The sequence below is a fragment of the Etheostoma spectabile genome, chromosome 5 (assembly GCF_008692095.1).
Source record: "Etheostoma spectabile isolate EspeVRDwgs_2016 chromosome 5, UIUC_Espe_1.0, whole genome shotgun sequence".
In the NCBI taxonomy this organism is placed as follows: Eukaryota; Metazoa; Chordata; class Actinopteri; order Perciformes; family Percidae; genus Etheostoma; species Etheostoma spectabile.
In genome coordinates this window covers 29,106,961-29,124,621 of record NC_045737.1, presented here as the reverse complement: position 1 = coordinate 29,124,621, position 17,661 = coordinate 29,106,961, and the positions used below count along the sequence as shown (strand labels likewise).

The 17,661-nt window shown below is 43.1% G+C and overlaps 1 protein-coding gene across 2 annotated transcripts in view; it reads left to right on the top strand.

The window, feature by feature from the left end:
- The window catches only part of zdhhc8b (zDHHC palmitoyltransferase 8b), a 92,342-nt gene that overhangs the window by 42,586 nt on the left and 32,095 nt on the right, over positions 1-17,661 (top strand). For both annotated transcript variants that reach the window (XR_004332074.1, XM_032516288.1), the window contains exon 2: positions 14,113-14,234. Coding sequence is in view for 1 of the 2 variants with exons in the window: in XM_032516288.1 (XP_032372179.1) it covers positions 14,113-14,234 (122 nt within the window). In the remaining variant the exon portion in view is untranslated. The remainder of the gene's footprint in view (positions 1-14,112; positions 14,235-17,661) is intronic.

Here is a 17,661-nt window from a genome sequence, read left to right as displayed (position 1 = left end):
AACCCTGCAGCTATCCAAACAGAGAAGGAGCAGGCAACTATGATATCACAGAGCTGCCATCCCCTCTGACATTTCCCATCCCGCTTTTTCCTCTCTCTCTCCGAGCTCCTGTGAATACGTATGTGCAAGCATGCTCTTCCATACTTTATATTTGGTTTGTGTATTTGTGCACATTCATTTGTGTGTGGGTGCGTGCGTAGCCTCTCTGCAGCCCCTCAGCTGATCTAGATCGCCTCCCTTGCTGGATAAAAAACCCACGTTTGACAATATACAATTAAGATTCCTGCAGATGTGAAGGGGCCACTGATGAGTTCCTTTAGTAGAGAGAGAGAGGACAGAGAGTGGGAGGCGTAGAGACAGAGATGAATGAGGAGAAAGAAAGGGTTGGAAGAAGAGGAGGAGGAGGAAATGGAAGGGCTGAGCTCTTGAGGGAGGTTTAGTGAAAGCACCTGCCGCAGCTCCGGGGCTCATGATGGATGAAGAGGAACAACTGAGAGACGGATGAAGGGAGGGGGATGGAGCAGATTTGAGCTTTAAGTGAAGGACATTTTGTCCTCCTGCTAATTCTTCACGTCTGTTCAGCGCATATATGAATGCAGTGCAGACACAAAGACATGATGGGGATGGGGTTAATTCATATTCAGTTTCATTAATTCAAATTCAGGAAGAAGATTCTTATGAAAGGTCCCAGGCTCCCAGCTTAAATCCGAAGATGCTCTAATTCAATTCAACTCTCCTGTTTAAACCTCTGAAGCTCTGTTATGACTCAATTTACATTTTCAGTGGAGGGAATTTAAAGCGCCCATACTCTGCTCATTTTCAGGTTCATAATTGTATTTTGAGGTTGTACGAGAATAGGTTTCCATGGTTTCATTTTCAAAAAACACCTTAGTTTGTTGTACTGCACATTGCTGCAGATCCTGTTTTCACCCTGTGTGTTTAGGTCTCTGTTTTAGCTCCAGAGTGAGACATCTCACTTGTTTTAGCTACTATCCTATCTTTGTTGGGAGCTGCACATGCTCAGAAGCTAGGTAAGATCCCATCAGCTAGATAACACTTTCTCCCGCTTTGGTCAGTCCAAAGCAGGAATAGCTGGGAGACTTCTTCTAGACCAGGGCCACTTGTGGAATACCTGCACAAAAGGGACAGGAAGTAGTTCTTTTGGAGATTCTGGTCAACTAGTGGCTGTTGGAGCAGTGTTTTGCCATTGAGAAAGAGCTAGCACGCTACAGTTAGCCACCTCGTCTAGGCTTGTGAAGTAGAAAGCCGTGCAGATGTTGACCAACTCACCCGGAGACTGAAGACAGAAGACATCTACTAATACTACTCGCCACCGTAATCGTTCTGTGATCACAAAAAAGGCTTCCCATTGAAATACATTACTTCAAAATTTGTTATCGACACACGAAAAAAACTACATTAACATGACCTGTACCTGAATCAATAGATTCAATAACGTGACCATTTCACCAACTGCCATGAGACTGGGCTGGATCAGCCCATAACCCCCCATAAAACCAAAATCATACATTGGTTTATACCATGAGCTCACAGGTAAATTACAAAATCAACTGATGTTCACAAAGCTACTACTAACACCTTCACAATATAATACACACATGCACTCCGTTGCTAACGCTAACCATAGCTGTTTTCCACCTACAATGGTACGCATCAGATCAAGACCCACAGGGAAGCACATCTGGACATCAGTGGTGGGAGTGTGGCTCTGGTCCCAGCCCTAGTCTGTCATAATACATCCAGACATGTGGGCTGTTGTGGAGGCTAGGCTATTATGGAGCCCACCACCATACCACAGAAACCTCCCTTTGAGTCCGAGGCCATGCACTACACATGGAAGACATGCACCATATTGGAAATGGGGAAAAAAATATTGTCTTCTACACTTTGAAATTCCTGTGGGGCAGCAGTGTTTCACCTAGGTCCCTGGACAAAGGCTTCTTGTGCTGAGTACAAACTTTCCCAGTAGTTGTGAGAGACCACCTAAGAAAGCTTATTTTATTCAAACCAAAGTCACACGTTTAAGCATTCACCTCGCACGTAGAGACAATTTCAGAGTATTTTTAAGCCCTACAGAAAACAATATAAGTAAATAAAGTAAAAGAATTGTCCCTTTTGAGTTTCAATTTTAACAACACATTTTTAATATCCAGCAAATTGTTTGTCAGTATTGCGCAGCAACGCTGCCGTCGGCCTTCCTCACAGTGCGCCGTGGTATTATGTGCTAAATAGATATTCAGTCTGTGGGTCCAATCTCTTTCCACATCTGTCAGCGGCTATATTGAATTGGAAAGTACAATATTATGAGCTGCATATGGACAATCACTTAGGATTAAGGATTTCATATTCCAACTGTGAATATCCAATAATATTGTCTTTAGGGAAAGTCCAATAATTGCTTTTTACCATGATGGCAAATCTGTTAGAGGTGAGCAGAAGGCCAAATTCCAATCTCCAGTCAAGCCTGTGTGTTGTGTGTGTGTGTGTGTGTGTGTGTGTTGTGTGGGTGTGGTGGTGTGTGTGTGTGTGTGTGTGTGTGTGTGTGTGTGTGTGTGTGTGTGTTGTGTGTGTGTGTGTGTGTGTGTGTGTGTGTGTGTGTGTGTCTGTGTCTGTCTGTCTGTCTGTCTGTCTTCTGTCTGTCGTCTGTCTGTCTGTCTGTCGTCTGTCTGTCTGTCTGTCTGTCTGTCTGTCTGTTGTCTCTGTCTGTCTGTCTGTCTGTCTGTTTTCTGTCTGTCTGTCTGTCTGTCTTCTGTCTGTCGTCTGTCTGTCTGTCTGTTGTCTGTCGTCTGTCTGTCTCTGTCTGTCGTCTGTCTGTCCTGTCTGTCTGTCTGTCTGTCTGTCTGTCTGTCTGTCTGTCTGTCTGTCTGTCTGTCTGTCTGTCTGTCTGTCTGTCTGTTCTGTCTGTCTGTCTGTGCGTGTATGTTTTAACTTACTGTTGCAGGTGAATTTAAAGGGCATGTTAATGATATTATCTAAGTTTACCTCAAGGCTGGACTTGATCGATAATTAACTACTCCCACTGCTAGTGAAGTTGAAAATATCGTCTCCAATATTAATTTGTGAGGTGACCCGGTTACAAAATAGTTGGCTCATAATCTCTTTGGTCAACACTTTTTGTACTGGAGACATGATGAGACAACAACAGATGCCAGGATGTGTTCTGTCCATACAATGCCACTAAACGTCTTATTTGTTGAGCATGTGAAATGATGCTAAATGCCAGCGCTGCTTTGATTGCGACGGCTCTGTTGGCTTCAGGGTTAGGTCAGATTGTGTCTGTCTGGCGGGACATCAGTAACCTCTGGGTGGCGAGGACCTGCTCTAGCTGCTGAGGGTCACTGTCACGTACGGTGGAACAGAACATCAGATAACATTAACCAAATCTCAGAGGTACAGAGTTGGCTAGCAATGAAAGCGAGACTACAGTTTGTAACTTTTGAGATAATGTACAACCCATTGTCTCTCTCTCTCTCTCTCTCTCTCTCTCTCTCTCTCTCTCTCTCTCTCTCTCTATATATATATATATATATATATATATATATATATATATATATATATATATATATATATATTAATATAAACAGTAGCAGAAAAACATCCATTAATAGGCTTTGTTTCTTTTCACTCCTCCATAGGATTTTATCACACTTTTATAACAATTTCCGGCAGTTGTTGCATCATAAGTTACATCAACACGGGCCTCTCCAGGATGAATCCAAAACCCCGCTCCGTCTTCTGGTACCTGACTCAAAGTTTGGGCTGTAAAAGAGGAGGAATATGTGTTGACATAAAGAGGAGGAATATGTGTTGACATCCCCCCCCCCCTTTGTTTTATTACCAGTCGAGTCTTGTGCCATCCATCTCTGCCACCCTCGGTACCAGCCACAGCGTGTGTGTGTGTGTGTGTGTGGTGTGTGTTGTGTGTGTGTGTGTGTGTGTGTGTGTGTGTGTGTGTGTGTGTGTGTGTGTGTGTGTGTGTGTGTGTGTGTGTGTGTGTGTGTGTGTGTGTGTGTGTGTGTGTGTGTGTGTGTGTGTGTGTGTGTGTGTGTGTGTGTGTGTGTGCGCGCATTAAACTGATTGATGAACAGTTCATTAGGCTGATGGGCTCTGCAGGGGCAGACAAGCATCCGGCAACAAGGAGCGGATTTAAACCACAACCAGAATTTCCTGTGGCTCGACACCGGCTGCATCAGCAGTGTAGCATGACGATGCAGCCTTTGTCTCAATGTGAAAATACATTATTATTAGTTATAAAAGTAGCTGAGTTTTACTTTTATTAGTGTCTGCCATTGTGCTACACATTGTGTGGGTTTAGTTAGGGATTAAGTGGATTAGGGGACACAGCGTGTTTGAGTTGTAAAACCAGCCCAGTTTGGTCATTTAATCGGTGTTATTTTGGAAAGGTCGGTGAGTGTTGTGGAGTGAACAGGAAATATCTCCAGGACCAGAAGGCAGGCAGCTGATCACCAGTGGATGCCAACACTGCCCACAGATAAACAGGACTCTACATAGTGTGTGTGTGTGTGTGTGTGTGTGTGTGTGTGTGTTGTGTGTGTGTGTGTGTGTGTGTGTGTGTGTGTGTGTGTGTGTGTGTGTGTGTGTGTGTGTGTGTGGTGTGTGTGGTGTGTGTGTGTGGTGTGTGTGTGTGTGTGTGTGTGTTTAATCTTAATGTAATGTAGTTCCAATCAAAGTGTTACGTACTATGTATTACCTCAGACCAGTTCTCATCAGCTCCAGTATTGACATCAGGTTTATCAGTCGAACCTTAGTCTCGCATTGCCAGACCCTCCTCCACAGCGCTGCGGAGGAGGGTCTGGCGAGGCCACACAGCATTCTGGGATGGGAGGAAAATGTGCTCTGGTCTATTGGCATTTCTTTTAACCAATCACAATCGTCTTGGGCGGTGCATGCCTCTGCAAAATAGCCTCGGGAAGGAACTTGTTTGGTGGAACGTGTGTATGTTTCCAGGTTATTAACAATGTACACATGATGATGATAAGCACAGATATGTAATACGATATTAGATATATTAGATATGTAAACAATCTTCACATGACGCCACTGTAAGTGCAACAAGTGATGAGTACCTAGAAAAAAACCTAAATAGCCAACAGACTAAAGGAGACAGACACAACAGGTGTTTTGAACTTTGGTTCGAGTAAAGCTGTGAACTTTTTGAAGTCATTCGACTCACACGGTTGTGTAGACATCCCAGTATTAATCCACATATTATATTTTATTATAGTGTCAAATCATTACAGAAGTTATCTCCGGACACTTTACAGATAAAGTTGGTTTAGACCACACTAATATTATTGTACACTGTACAATACTTACAATTAATGTACTGTAATTTACAGAGACCCTAAGAGGAAGCTTTGGATGCCACAGTGGCAAGGGAAAACAGGGAAACTTCAGGTAGACCCTGGCTCTTGGTGGGCGGCCATCTGCCTGGACCCCCTCTCCAAACCCTTCCCATTGTGTCTGCTGCCGACTGAGCGGATTGCGCTGTTCTCTGCAGAGCACCTTGTGTGTGTGTGTGTGTGTGTTTGTGTGCTTGTCCAGTCCCAGCTCCACCGCGGCTTCCTGCAGGAAGTGAGAAGAGAATTGGACTGACCTCACTGGTGTGGATGGAGGCAGTCTGCAGATGGCACTTGCAGATAAATAGCCATAACAGTCATAATTGTGTTGGAGAGAGTGAGGTTGGGCTTGATAGTGAAGGGTCATTGTGCATTAAGGCATGGGCTTAAAGGTCAACAACTAGTCTCCATTACTCAAAACTCATTGTGTTTTATTTGACATGTACATTCTGCCTGTGTAAATCTGTGTGTTTTTGTGTCTCTCTGTCTGTTTATCTGTCTGCTGTATTTTTGTAGTACCTCCTTAGGGTTCAGTACGGCTCCTCTTATCTCTCATTTCCTAAAAACTGCTGAGTCTTGTGCTGGCAGGGGGAGTTTGGCATCGCGCTGTGGCTCAGAAGAGCTCCGACTTGTTTCTGTGAGATAAACGAGTTGGTTAAGAAACAGGGACTTGAAACATTAATTGAGTCTTCTTATTGTTAGATTTTCTTATTTCTTAGAGAGTATAAGAGAGTATATATGAACTCAATGCCCCTTACTAGCTGTTTCTAGAAACCTATGTGAGTGAGTGGAGAACTGTCATGGAGGTGGTTCACTACGGTTTGTCAAACTAAGTCAGGTCCATGCTTGATTACTGTATTTTGTTGTTGTCGTTGTACTCTTAGCTCGAAGTCCTGGTCCCAACAGCATTTAAAACTGTGTAATGTTGTGGAGAAATTCAAAATCAATTACAGTCAATCAAATCCCTGGGATTTGCAATTTACAGACATGCAACTTTTTCACTTTGACTTTGGTGAACCTTGACTCACATATTTGGTTTTGATAGAGCTGAAAAGGATTGTCCCGTTGATTCACTATCTTGGCAACTGACAGTTAGCAAGCTAGCTAGCTGGGAGAGTTGGGGACATAGACTGTATATATACATATATTGAGAATATTTACGGTCTATGGTTGGAGACTACAAAGAGCTAGCATGTTCCTGGCTTAGAGTAGTTGGCAAACTGTCCCAGCGAGTAGTCCCTACAATACCAAGTGTTTCTTGAAGATGTGAAGATTAGTTTCACTGTGCTTCTTTTTTTTTGGCATGCCATAATAAATTAAAAGTTAAGTTTAACGGATTCTTGAGTTCCGGAGTTGAATACAACTCATTGTCTTTGTTGCATTGACACTAATGTCCAGCGACAACCAATTACCTGAAAACAGGCCGCTGCAGCAGACTGGAAGACTCTTCGAGTCATAACTCTTGAAGCTGCTGACAGTGGCCACACATGCAGGTCGCAGTGCTCGGGGCTTAGATAAAGAGTGGCTGGGAATGTGACACAGGGCAATGCATTGCTTTCACTCCGTACACGCCAGCCTGGCAACGGAGTGAGCAGCCCCAATGGTTGCTTGAAGCAAGGGTCATCCATGTTAGCTGAATCCACCCACTCATCCCCCGACAGAAGCAAATATCCAGATTGGGTTGCATACAGAGGCATATTTTAACCTGGCAGAGCTTAACATGCAAACAGGAAGCAGTTGCATTGGCAGAGCTGAGCGTCCTTGCTACTGTGGTCTGAATACCCAAAGATATTTACTGTATTTGTTAAGTGCCTCAGTGTCTTTGGCCCCATAAACCCAGTTTATTTCAACTGACCCATGGCACTGTTTAGTTTCCAGTTTCCCACAGGGAGCCTGAAAGACTGGTAGCACATGCGTCATTCCACCCTTTGGGGAGATTACACTACACACCAGCCCGTACAGCACACTGTGTTTGTGAATGCATGCACATGGGTGTGTGTGTGTGTTGTGCCAGTTCATAGACAGATGTCAGTGATAACTGTTCAGAAAAAGTGGATGACATCTGTTTCATTGATTATTAGAACAGACCTGTTGATTTGTTGCATTTAGTGGAGTGTGAGAGGAAATGGTGTGTGTGTGTGTGTGTGTGTGTGTGTGTGTGTGTGTGTGTGTGTGTGTGTGTGTGTGTGTGTGTGTGTGTGTGTGTGTGTGTGTGTGTGTGTGTGTGTGTGTGTGTGTGTGTGTGTGTGTGGTGTGTGTGTGTGTGTGTGCGATTTGTGCTTTTGTGGATTCCTTATGTGGGTACTTTTAAAGTGTGAAGAAGGACAAAGGAAAGAAAGGTAACCCACTGTTCTTGACACACACACATGGAAATATTTGTTTGTGAGACCAAGTGAGATCTGGGTTTTCAAAAAGTGACATCTGCTCCAGCAAAATGCCTACCCCCCAAATTAAAAGGCACCTCTACAGGGAATATGAAATGTCGTTATCCTTAATCAGATTATGTTGTAATTGTCAGTTAAAGATGGCTCTGTATCACTGCCAGTGTTACAAAAAACCTTGAGAATCTCCCTCAGTTTCAGTTGGATGACCATTCATAACGCATTTTTGAAATTCAATTTTAGATTTGCAATGAATTTCTGGAACAGAAATGTAAGTTACGTGTCAGCTGTGGAATGAAATGTGATCTTGTACGGAGGCAGGCAGTAATAGTAGCAGTACTTACTGGGCTTATTTATACTGTGGTACCAGTTACTGTGGTGAGCCGGTTAAACTACAGTTGTTCCTGAGGGAAATTGAAATGATTTTCTTCACAGGATATATTTCCTGCTTTCCTTTCTACAGACCATGAAAAACGGGTTAGGAATATGTAAATTAGAAAAGGGCAGCATGTGGGGGCAAAGCATTTTATTCCATTTCAAATGGCCCCCTTACTCAATTATGAACATGCAAATTACACTGAGCTATGAGCTGAAATGCAGATGAAATACAGTACACCCTGCAGCTGCACAGGTTCCTCCTGTGCTCTGTTGTCTTACAGTGAAGTCAACAGTTCCTCGAGGCTGTCGTAAAAACAGCCAAAGTAGGATTTGATTTTTTTTTTTTTTCTCCAAGCTCTTAAATTTTTATTAATATCCAAGTCTGTTCATGCATAATAAACACTTTTAAAAGCTTAAAGCCCACCTTCTAGTTTGACACTAGAATGTATCTGCTGGAGGGAGAAAGGTCTCCTTAAATCCAAAATTAAGAAGTGCGCACAAACATGATTTTGTGACATCACAGCTAGTTTGAAAGCCAATCAAGGTCTACGATGAAACTTGTGGTAATTGTGAGGGCCATAACTTGCTATTTTCTGACATTATATAGACTAAAGACTAAACTTAAATGACACGCACACTTTACATGTGAATATACAGCTCCACCTAAGTATTTTGTCGCTGTGTTGTTAGTTGGTTAACGAAAAAAACAAAAGAAAATCCCCTTCCATGATGAGTTTCATGATTCCCTATTCAGTCTGTGCAGCTCTGCCTCAAACCGCTCTGCTCCAGCCAACATCACCTTCACTGCACTGACATCGGGCCGGCTGCTGTGGTGTTTGTTTGTTTGTGTGCGAGTGTGTGTGGAATGCGAAGTGTGTGAATGCAGAGCCTCAGCGATGAGATTGGCAGGTCCCGCGGGAGTTAGCTGTAAGGGTTGCAGCCATTCATGGATCCTACGAGGAATGAAATTAGGTTTGACAGAATGGGAAGAGTCGGGATGAATCTGCAAACAATTAACCTCGGCAGTGTTTCTGCTCAGGGCTTCTGAGAGGGGCGGGGCTGGTGAGACAAATGTGAAAAGATTTCTTAACAATGCATGTGGATCAGAACTGAAACCTAACAATCAAACCCTCACCTGGTTGCATTTCCTTATGGAATAAATGTAAATGGGCTGTACTTATTAAGCGCTTTTCTAGTCTTAACAACTACTCAAAGTGCTTTTACATCATACAGGAAACATTCACAATTCACACACTGTGGTCGCCGTACAAGCTGCTCATCAGATAAACGCTCACACACATTCACACTCGGGGGGGAAATTTGGGGTTCGGTGTCTTGCCCAAGGACACTTCGATATGGGACTGCAGGGCCAGGGATTGAACCCCCAACCTTCCGATTAGCAGGCAACCGCTCTACCACTGAGCCACAGCCGCCTTATACAATACAATTGAATGGAATACAATTCCAATTTTTAAAAACATAATGAAAATTGTGAATGAATGTTTACAAACAACAGATTCAGGATCCCAGCAACTCTACAGGCAGTCTGCCGCAGAACAGGCGTCCCATGTGCGTCCCACTGAGTTCCGTGTTAATGAACTAATCAATGACATGTTGTTCTCACCGTGTGCTGAACACATTACTGTAAGTGGTCCCGGTGGCCCTGCAGCATCGTTGCGTGCTATAGGTGTCACTCGTGCTCACAGACAGCACCGTCTGATAAGCTTTACTGATAATACGTGATGGATTCCTCCCTATGGAAAACATAATTAAAGGCACACTGAGTAGGGTTTTCCTCAAATTCACTGTATAGACTCATCCAGACTTGTTCCACCAAAACAACCGCCCAAGATGATTGTGATTGGTTTAAAGAAATGCCAATAAACCAGAGCACTCCCCCCCCAAGCCCCCCCCCCCCCCCTCCCAAGCTACTAAAAGAACCGATGAGAGAAACTTTAAAGCTGCCGTTTCTGCTCCGATCCAAAAGCAGGCAAATGAAGGACAGGAAGATTTGAGTAGTCAAATAGCCTCAGGGTGTGTAGTGAGGAATTATTCTGCTCTTTTTACTGAAGTAAAAGTAATACTACCAGAAATAACAAAGGATTATCAAAAGAGTTTCTGTCAAAATGAATTTTCTGTCAATCGATTAATCGATTATTCGTGTCAGCTGTGCGTGTGTAAGTTGTATGTTTTGTGTGCAAAACTCTTTAATTGTAAAGGATCTAGTAACTAATATAGTAAATATTGTAGTGAAGTATAAAGTGCAATATGGAGTAGAAGTCAAAAGTGAACCTAAAAGAAAAGACTTCAAGTATCTCAAATTTGTACTTAAGTACAGTACTTGAGTAAATGTACTTAGTTACATTCCACAACTGTGTAGATGTGATTGATTGCAACCCTATTTAAACTGTAACCGTGCCAACCACTTTAGAAAGCTTTAAGCTCATTAGGCACCTAATTGCTTTACAAAGGCTGCAGAGTGGTTTCCTCCCTCTATAGGTTTGGGCAGTGGGATTAGAGGGCTCATTTCAAAGTGCGGATCCAGACCCAGATCTGTTTAATCGACAGACTCAAACCTGCGTTTTTTAGGGTGGCAGATAAGGATTAGTGTCCAGGCTTTTCTTTTTCTTTTTTGGTAAGACAGCTGTGTTATCATGAAAGACAGCCTGGTGTTTTCTCTAATCTTAATACCCAACCAGAGACACCCCCACGGCTGCAGTGGCTGAGAAGGCAATCGGATAGCCATGGGCTCAGTCTGTTTAGAGGATGCTGGAGGAAGCCCGGGGCCGTCTGCCTGGGTGTATTATATGATTTCATTATGTCTCCGGGGTGGATATCAGATGCAGCAGCGTTGTAATCCACAGATGAGATGAGGCCTGTGAGAGTCGAAAGATGCAGCAGCAAAGTGCAGCTTTACAACTTAGAGTGAGTTCCAGCTGCAGTTTAGATGAAACTAATCCCAGTTTGTGGTGGTTACAGCTGAAGGAATTCATCAGGAATATTTAAAAAACAAACTGATTACTAATGGACACCACATGACCAAAAAAGGAAATAGTCTTGGGTGCAAACTAAAGCTTCTTATTTTGTATAATTATTATTATTTTTTGCCCACTTGGGTAACTCAGTGTAACAAGCTATAAACACATCATCGACATATTATCACATCCTAAAGTTGTTATGGTGAATTTGCTAGCAAAGAGTTTGTTTCAGTTAGTCTATACGACGTTCCACTTCCGTTAATAACAATGAAACAATACTCAAAATACCTGACAACCTACTGCATCATCATTTATGATAATATTCTAGCAATTGTTTATGACTGGACTGAGAATTCTGCAGTCATACTTTAACTGAGTACATCGAATTGTATAGTTGCAATTAATGCACTTAAATGGGGAGAGCTGCAGAACGAGTCAAATCTCATTTCCACTGTAAGGATGCTGATGTATGAAGACAAAGTGAAAGGTGTGCCCTTAGTGTTAGTGAGGAGACGGTGGGGTGCTCAGCCAGCCTGAGGAGCAAGCTGGGGATTATTCCTCTCTAATCCTTTGTTGTCCCTTGCTCTCTTCCTTATTTCAGCCAGGAGATGAAATGGGATTTTTATCTATTTTACTCCTCAGCATGAATATTGTCTTTACACTTCTGTCGTGACAGTGTGCTGGGTGTGAGCAGGTGCTTTTTATCTGGAGTTTGAAATGCTGATTGGCTGCAGGGTGCCCGCTCTGTTACCTCACCATGCAGCTCATATTTGAGGCATTTTAATTACCACAGAGAACTCAGGCCTTTCTTCCACTTTGGCTAGCTAGGATTCAACCAGACTCATTACATGACTGCATTATTGGCAGCAAAAACCCATTCAGCTTCATAAACTTGATCCAAACGCTTTTTATTTTGACAAGATGGAGGCTTTTCTGCACCAGTTGTAGTATCATGGCTACACAAGCAAGTGAAATGGCTTGTAAACGGTGCTGATAAGCCCTCTGTGGTTATTTGTTACTCCTACTCAATTAACCAGTGTCTGTGTCCCTAATCAGGCGTTTTCTGTCACGTTTTCCTCCCACGCTGTCTGCTCACAGACTCCTAAAATGGTTGCTGTTAGCCGCACTCCATTTTTTTTTTTCCTTCTCTTTGGCTCGACTGTATCACACTGTGGGCAAAAACACATGATCCTTGGACAGGGGAGTATATTGGGATTTTGTAAGACGGCGGAGCTGCACGCTTATGCTTTTCTTTGATCAATGCTTTAGGCATTTGTACTTTGTCTGCTTTCTGCCAAGCTGTGATAACAGAGCACAGTACAACTCACTACAGTCCTCTGCCTGAGTGGAAATTCACTGACAAGTTCTTTGAGGTTGTTATCTTGCAAAAGTAATGTGAAAAGAAATACACACAATCTATGAAACAAATGTGCCATAAAATAAACCACTGAAACTGTATTCAGAGAAAAAGTGACACAACTTAAAGGATTAAACTTTAAGATTGTGACTCATTTCCAGTTTGATATGTAATGTGGCTGAGTGTATGTGTTCATAATGAGAAGGACATCACAAATGGCATGTGATTTCTAATGATTATAAATTGTATCTCTTCCTTTTAATGAGTATATAATATGTTTGTATTACATCATTGTGGAATATTATAATGTGAGCTACATTTTCAGTTGAATGAAGTCTACTAGAATTAGCCTCAGCATTGTTCTGCTGTGGTGCAGTGATATCTTGGAAGAATTAGTCAAAGCCAGGATAGGCCACACAAAGCTGTGGACCAGTGCAGACTGGTTGTGTGAGAGGCCACCTCGTCCCCGTTAACGTTTCTCTATTCTCTGTCAGTGGCTCCCTCCACGTCACGGCTCTGAATAATTCAACAAAGCAAAAGAGGACTGGAGCTATGGATTGAAGATGATATCAGGCCACGGGTGCCAGGAGATTGCCTTTTTTGACGTCAGAATAATCTCTAGAGGCGTGCTTGAATGGTGTGTATCTATGAAGTGGCCGTGGGTGTGTTAGTCATCATTATGTCGAGAGAGAGAGAGAGAGACGGAAACGCGAGTGAAAGCGAGGGTCTCTCTTTGAAACACCTTCTCCCACTCTTGCAACTTTATTAATTCATAAATTCTCTCTGTGAGTCTCTGATCTACAGGACCTTTGCAGTGTGCCTAAACACATCTTAATTTTAAGGGTTTTTCATCTCTACAGAGACAAGAACCCCCTGAATTATAGAACCTTAGGAGGTACACAGTGTCTTGACATTTGAGTCCACGTGATTGAGCAGGGCTGTGGGTGGGATTCAGGTGTCTGTCTCCACAGTTGAATATTTCACAACGCTGACTAAGTTAGGACTTGCAGGCAGTGGAAAAGGTCATTCTTGACGTAAAGTGTAGGTGGAATTTAAAGGAGATAACCTTGGAGACAGGTTTCCATTGAGGTAGTCAGCGTGGTTTACCAGCACAGCATACAGTAGGGCTGCACGATATGAGGAAAATATCAAATTGTGATTTATTTTTATTTTCTGAAAGATTTTTTGGGGGCATTTTAGACACTGTGGTTCCGTTCGGCGCTTAGCACCGCCCAAGACAAGTGTTGTTATTGGTCAAGAGGGACCACAATGGAAAGAAGTCTTTGGGCTTTATTGTGTCACTCCTGACATTTTGGATTTTAATGTGTGGCACAGAGTACTGTTTCCATACTTTTATATGTAAATGGTCAAAAAAAAACAATCAATCGAGCTTCAATGCTTGATTTTATCGTATGTAGGTCACAGAAACTGGCCTCCACTGTTTACCTTGCTCTAATTCACTCTCTGTAATCATGTTTCTAAGACTCATAAGAATAGAATGAGACTTTGAAGGAGTGCATTTGAATATGTCATGGTCAGGGAATCGTTAATACTGAGACTAGAACAGAAAAGCACACCTGTGTTAAAAATGAATTAAAATCCTAATCTCTGTCCCTTTTTTAAATGTGTGTATCCAGGTGCCCCTGGTTGACAAAGGTGATCTCTCCCGCTGTGCCCCTCTACAATGGCCTGGTCTTCCTCTTCGTCTTGGCCAACTTCAGCATGGCAACCTTCATGGACCCTGGTGTTTACCCCCGAGGTTTGTATGCATGCCTGTCGGTGTGCAAATCAGTTTCAGTTTGGTGACAGTAAATCATCAGATCAGCATCTCTTCCGACAGCACCCTGTGCTAAGATGAAGCTAATGTACTTCTGTGTGATTGTTGCTGTTCTGAGTTTGTACCTAATGCAGCCTGATCTCCCAGAATTCCCTGAAATGAACACTCCAACCTCAACTCAAAATCTGTGGCAGTTCCACAGAATTGCAAAAAAATTCCGAGATGGGCACACAGAAGACTTCTGTGAAATAAACAAGGCCCGTTAAGTTAAGGAAAAGGTCGTGGGGGGGGGGGGGGGGGCTTACGGTTCCGTGACAGCCGGGAAGAACGGATCGGATGGGTTTAGGAAAAGAAGAAAAGTGACTTTAGGAAACATTACACGTGGGGGAGAGACAGCAATACCTGCGAAATTTATCTTGACAACAAAAAATAATAGTATCTGCCATAATGCATATACACACCTCCCTGTTTAGTCGTCATGTCGAGGGGACACCTTTAATAGCGCTGTATTTATCGGAGCAGCGATGCTACCCGCCGTCTCAGGACTCTATTATCCACTTTACAGCCTGTAACAGTCCACACCCCCACACTCAGCATGTCTCGGCTGCTTGGCCTGTCAAACGAGCCGCGCTGACTTATGCTCCTGATGGAGGCCTCTTGACCTCAGTGCTATGTCTGGGTTAAGATATGATTAAATTCATCCTCGGGGATGTTTGTAAATTTCTTGTGAATGATGAGTACCTGTCTTCCACCTGCCCGTTAAGGTGTAATAATCATTATGTTGTATAAAGAGCGGGTAATCTGGTTCCCCCAGAGGTGACGGTGGCCTTGCCTGGGTTTTCTACACTACTGAGGGAGGGGGAGCTCTTTGTGTTATATCTCCCAGGCTGCAGACCACCTGTAAAGTTTTATTACATAAAAAGAACTGACATAGCCGTTAAATGGCATCTGCTTAGAGAATCACTCCCGCCACTTAGATTGTAAAAGTGAGAATGAAAGGTTGGTGTCTATTAAAGATTTTTCACCCCATTAAGGTCATTGATGTATGGCGCGGACATTTATTATCATTTTCCTTTTGGGGGAAACTGCAAAATGAGGTAATGGACAGATGAGATAGTTGAGATAATAAGGCGGCACAGTTACAAGCATCTGGGTGCCATTGCAAAATGCAGGACTCAGTAAGTGACATTTTCAGTTTCCCTGCTGGTTAATAGCTTTATTGACCTTATGCAGGATCCACATAAGCAATTAAGTTTTTCATAGAATGCGTGTATTTCTTTTCATTTTCATAAGTGGAGTGGGTCTTTTGCTTGTCTATGGGGTCAACATAAAGTAGGCTAGCACTGTTACCCACTGTGGTGTGGGAATCCAGTGATTTTTTGGTTTTGTTAATGTCTAAAACAATGAGTACATTTCCCTGATGATACTTACAAACTTTTACTCAAGTAAAATTTTCAATGCAGGACTTTAACATTTCTTACAGCGTGATGTTTTTACTTTTAAGGATCTGAAAACTTCTTCCACCACTGGTCATTGTACCGTTCCTCAGCAATAGCTGTTGTTCGTGTCAAGCTTTTCAGAACAAGACACTGAAAGCTCTACCGTGTCACCCTAGGCAACAGCTACAGTACATATTAGCAGTGTGTGGCTGAGTGCTCATTTTATTACTTATAGGTCAATGAGTTGATCCCCTTTAATATCCAGCCATCCTGCCTAAGTGTCATCCCGCCCCTGCTCAGCGTGAGTTCATGTAGACACAGTTTACTGTCACAAGGGAGGGAATCGAGGACCCACATGCAGAGACCAGGCAGGCAGGCATGGAGTTAATGATGAGGGTTTATTAACAGAAGCAGAATGTCCAAACCAACACAGGGATCAAAAATACAAAAACAAACGACACAAGGGGAAAAAACCAAGTCCCAAATCCAAAAAGTCCAAAGAGAAAGGGGAAAACAAAAACCAGGAAAAAGTCACAGGGAAATAATGACCGTAGGGAAGTATCCAAATGCTGAGCACACCGACAAACACACCATAACACACCATAACACACCATAACACACCATAACACACCGACAAACACACCATAACACACCATAACACACCATAACACAAGGATGTGACACGAGTCAACGGCAACACAGAGGTTATATGCAACAGGTACCGAGCAAACAGGGAACAGGTGAATCACATCAGGGCGGGACCAGACAAGCAAAACCAGACAAGACTAGACAGAAGAACAGACTATCAAAATAAAACAGGAAACAGAACATACAGACACTCATGGCACAAACACAAGACAGGAAGTAGACAATAAGAGGACACATGGAAACAGAAAAAATGCACAAAAATAGCAGGTAACTATAAGACAGCCTCAAAACCAACAGAAACCATAACAGTTTACCCTTTAATAAGGGATGGGGGGGCAGTAGCTCAGCCCGTAGGGAGTTTGGTTGGGAACCTGAGGGTCGCTGGTTCAAGTCCCCCTTTCGGACCAAAGTAGTGTGGACTGGTAGCTGTAAAGATGCCTGTTCCCCTTCTAGGCTCTGAGCAAGGCACCGGACCCCCCTCCAACCAGGTATTTAGTATTTGCCCTAACTAAAACTACTGTGAAGGCAATTTGAAAACTTACAAAAATTAAGCGGAATTAAAGAATTATTGAAAATTCAAAAAACTAGAAGAACCTTGGTGTCCGCGCATACACACACACACACACACAGGTAACGATGCTCTGGTGGGTAACACCTAAGCAGCAGGTAAATTTGTCCTGCTTGTAGATATGTCCTCAGAATGCTTCTTAAAATCAAAATGTACTCCCTCTTCTGAGCTAAAAATAATAATTTTAATGTTCGGCAAGAACTGAGTGTAACTGAAGCACGGTATGTTGTTTTTGTAGTGTACATTGTGTGAAATAGGCCACTGCTTTGTGCACAGAGCATTTGTAGAGAAGAAGCTGTCGGGAGAAACAAGCGGAACGGCTGTTTGATTCTGTTGGGGGGGGGGGGGGGGGGGGGGCAGGCGGTTTACCTTTAAAATCTATTGAAGACACTTGACAGCCATAATAACAGAGCAATCTCGGCTTATGGAACTGGTTATTTCTCTGCTCTAGCTTTGTTTCTCTCTTGTTTGCTCTTTCGCTGTGTGTGTGTGTGTGTGTGGTGTGTGTGTGTGTTGTGTGTGTGTGGTGTGTGTGTGTGGTGGTGTGTGTGTGTGTGTGTGTGGTGTGTGTGTGTGTGTGTGTGTGTGGTGTGTGTGTGTGTGTGTGTGTGTGTGTGTGTGTGTGTGTGTGTGTGTGTGTGTGTGTGTGTGTGGTGTGTGTGTGTGTGTGGTGTGTGTGTGTGTTGGTGTGTGTGTGGTTGGAGCTCTGTGTAGATGCTTTGAAAGTATCCTTGATCAGCTGAAGATATTTTAT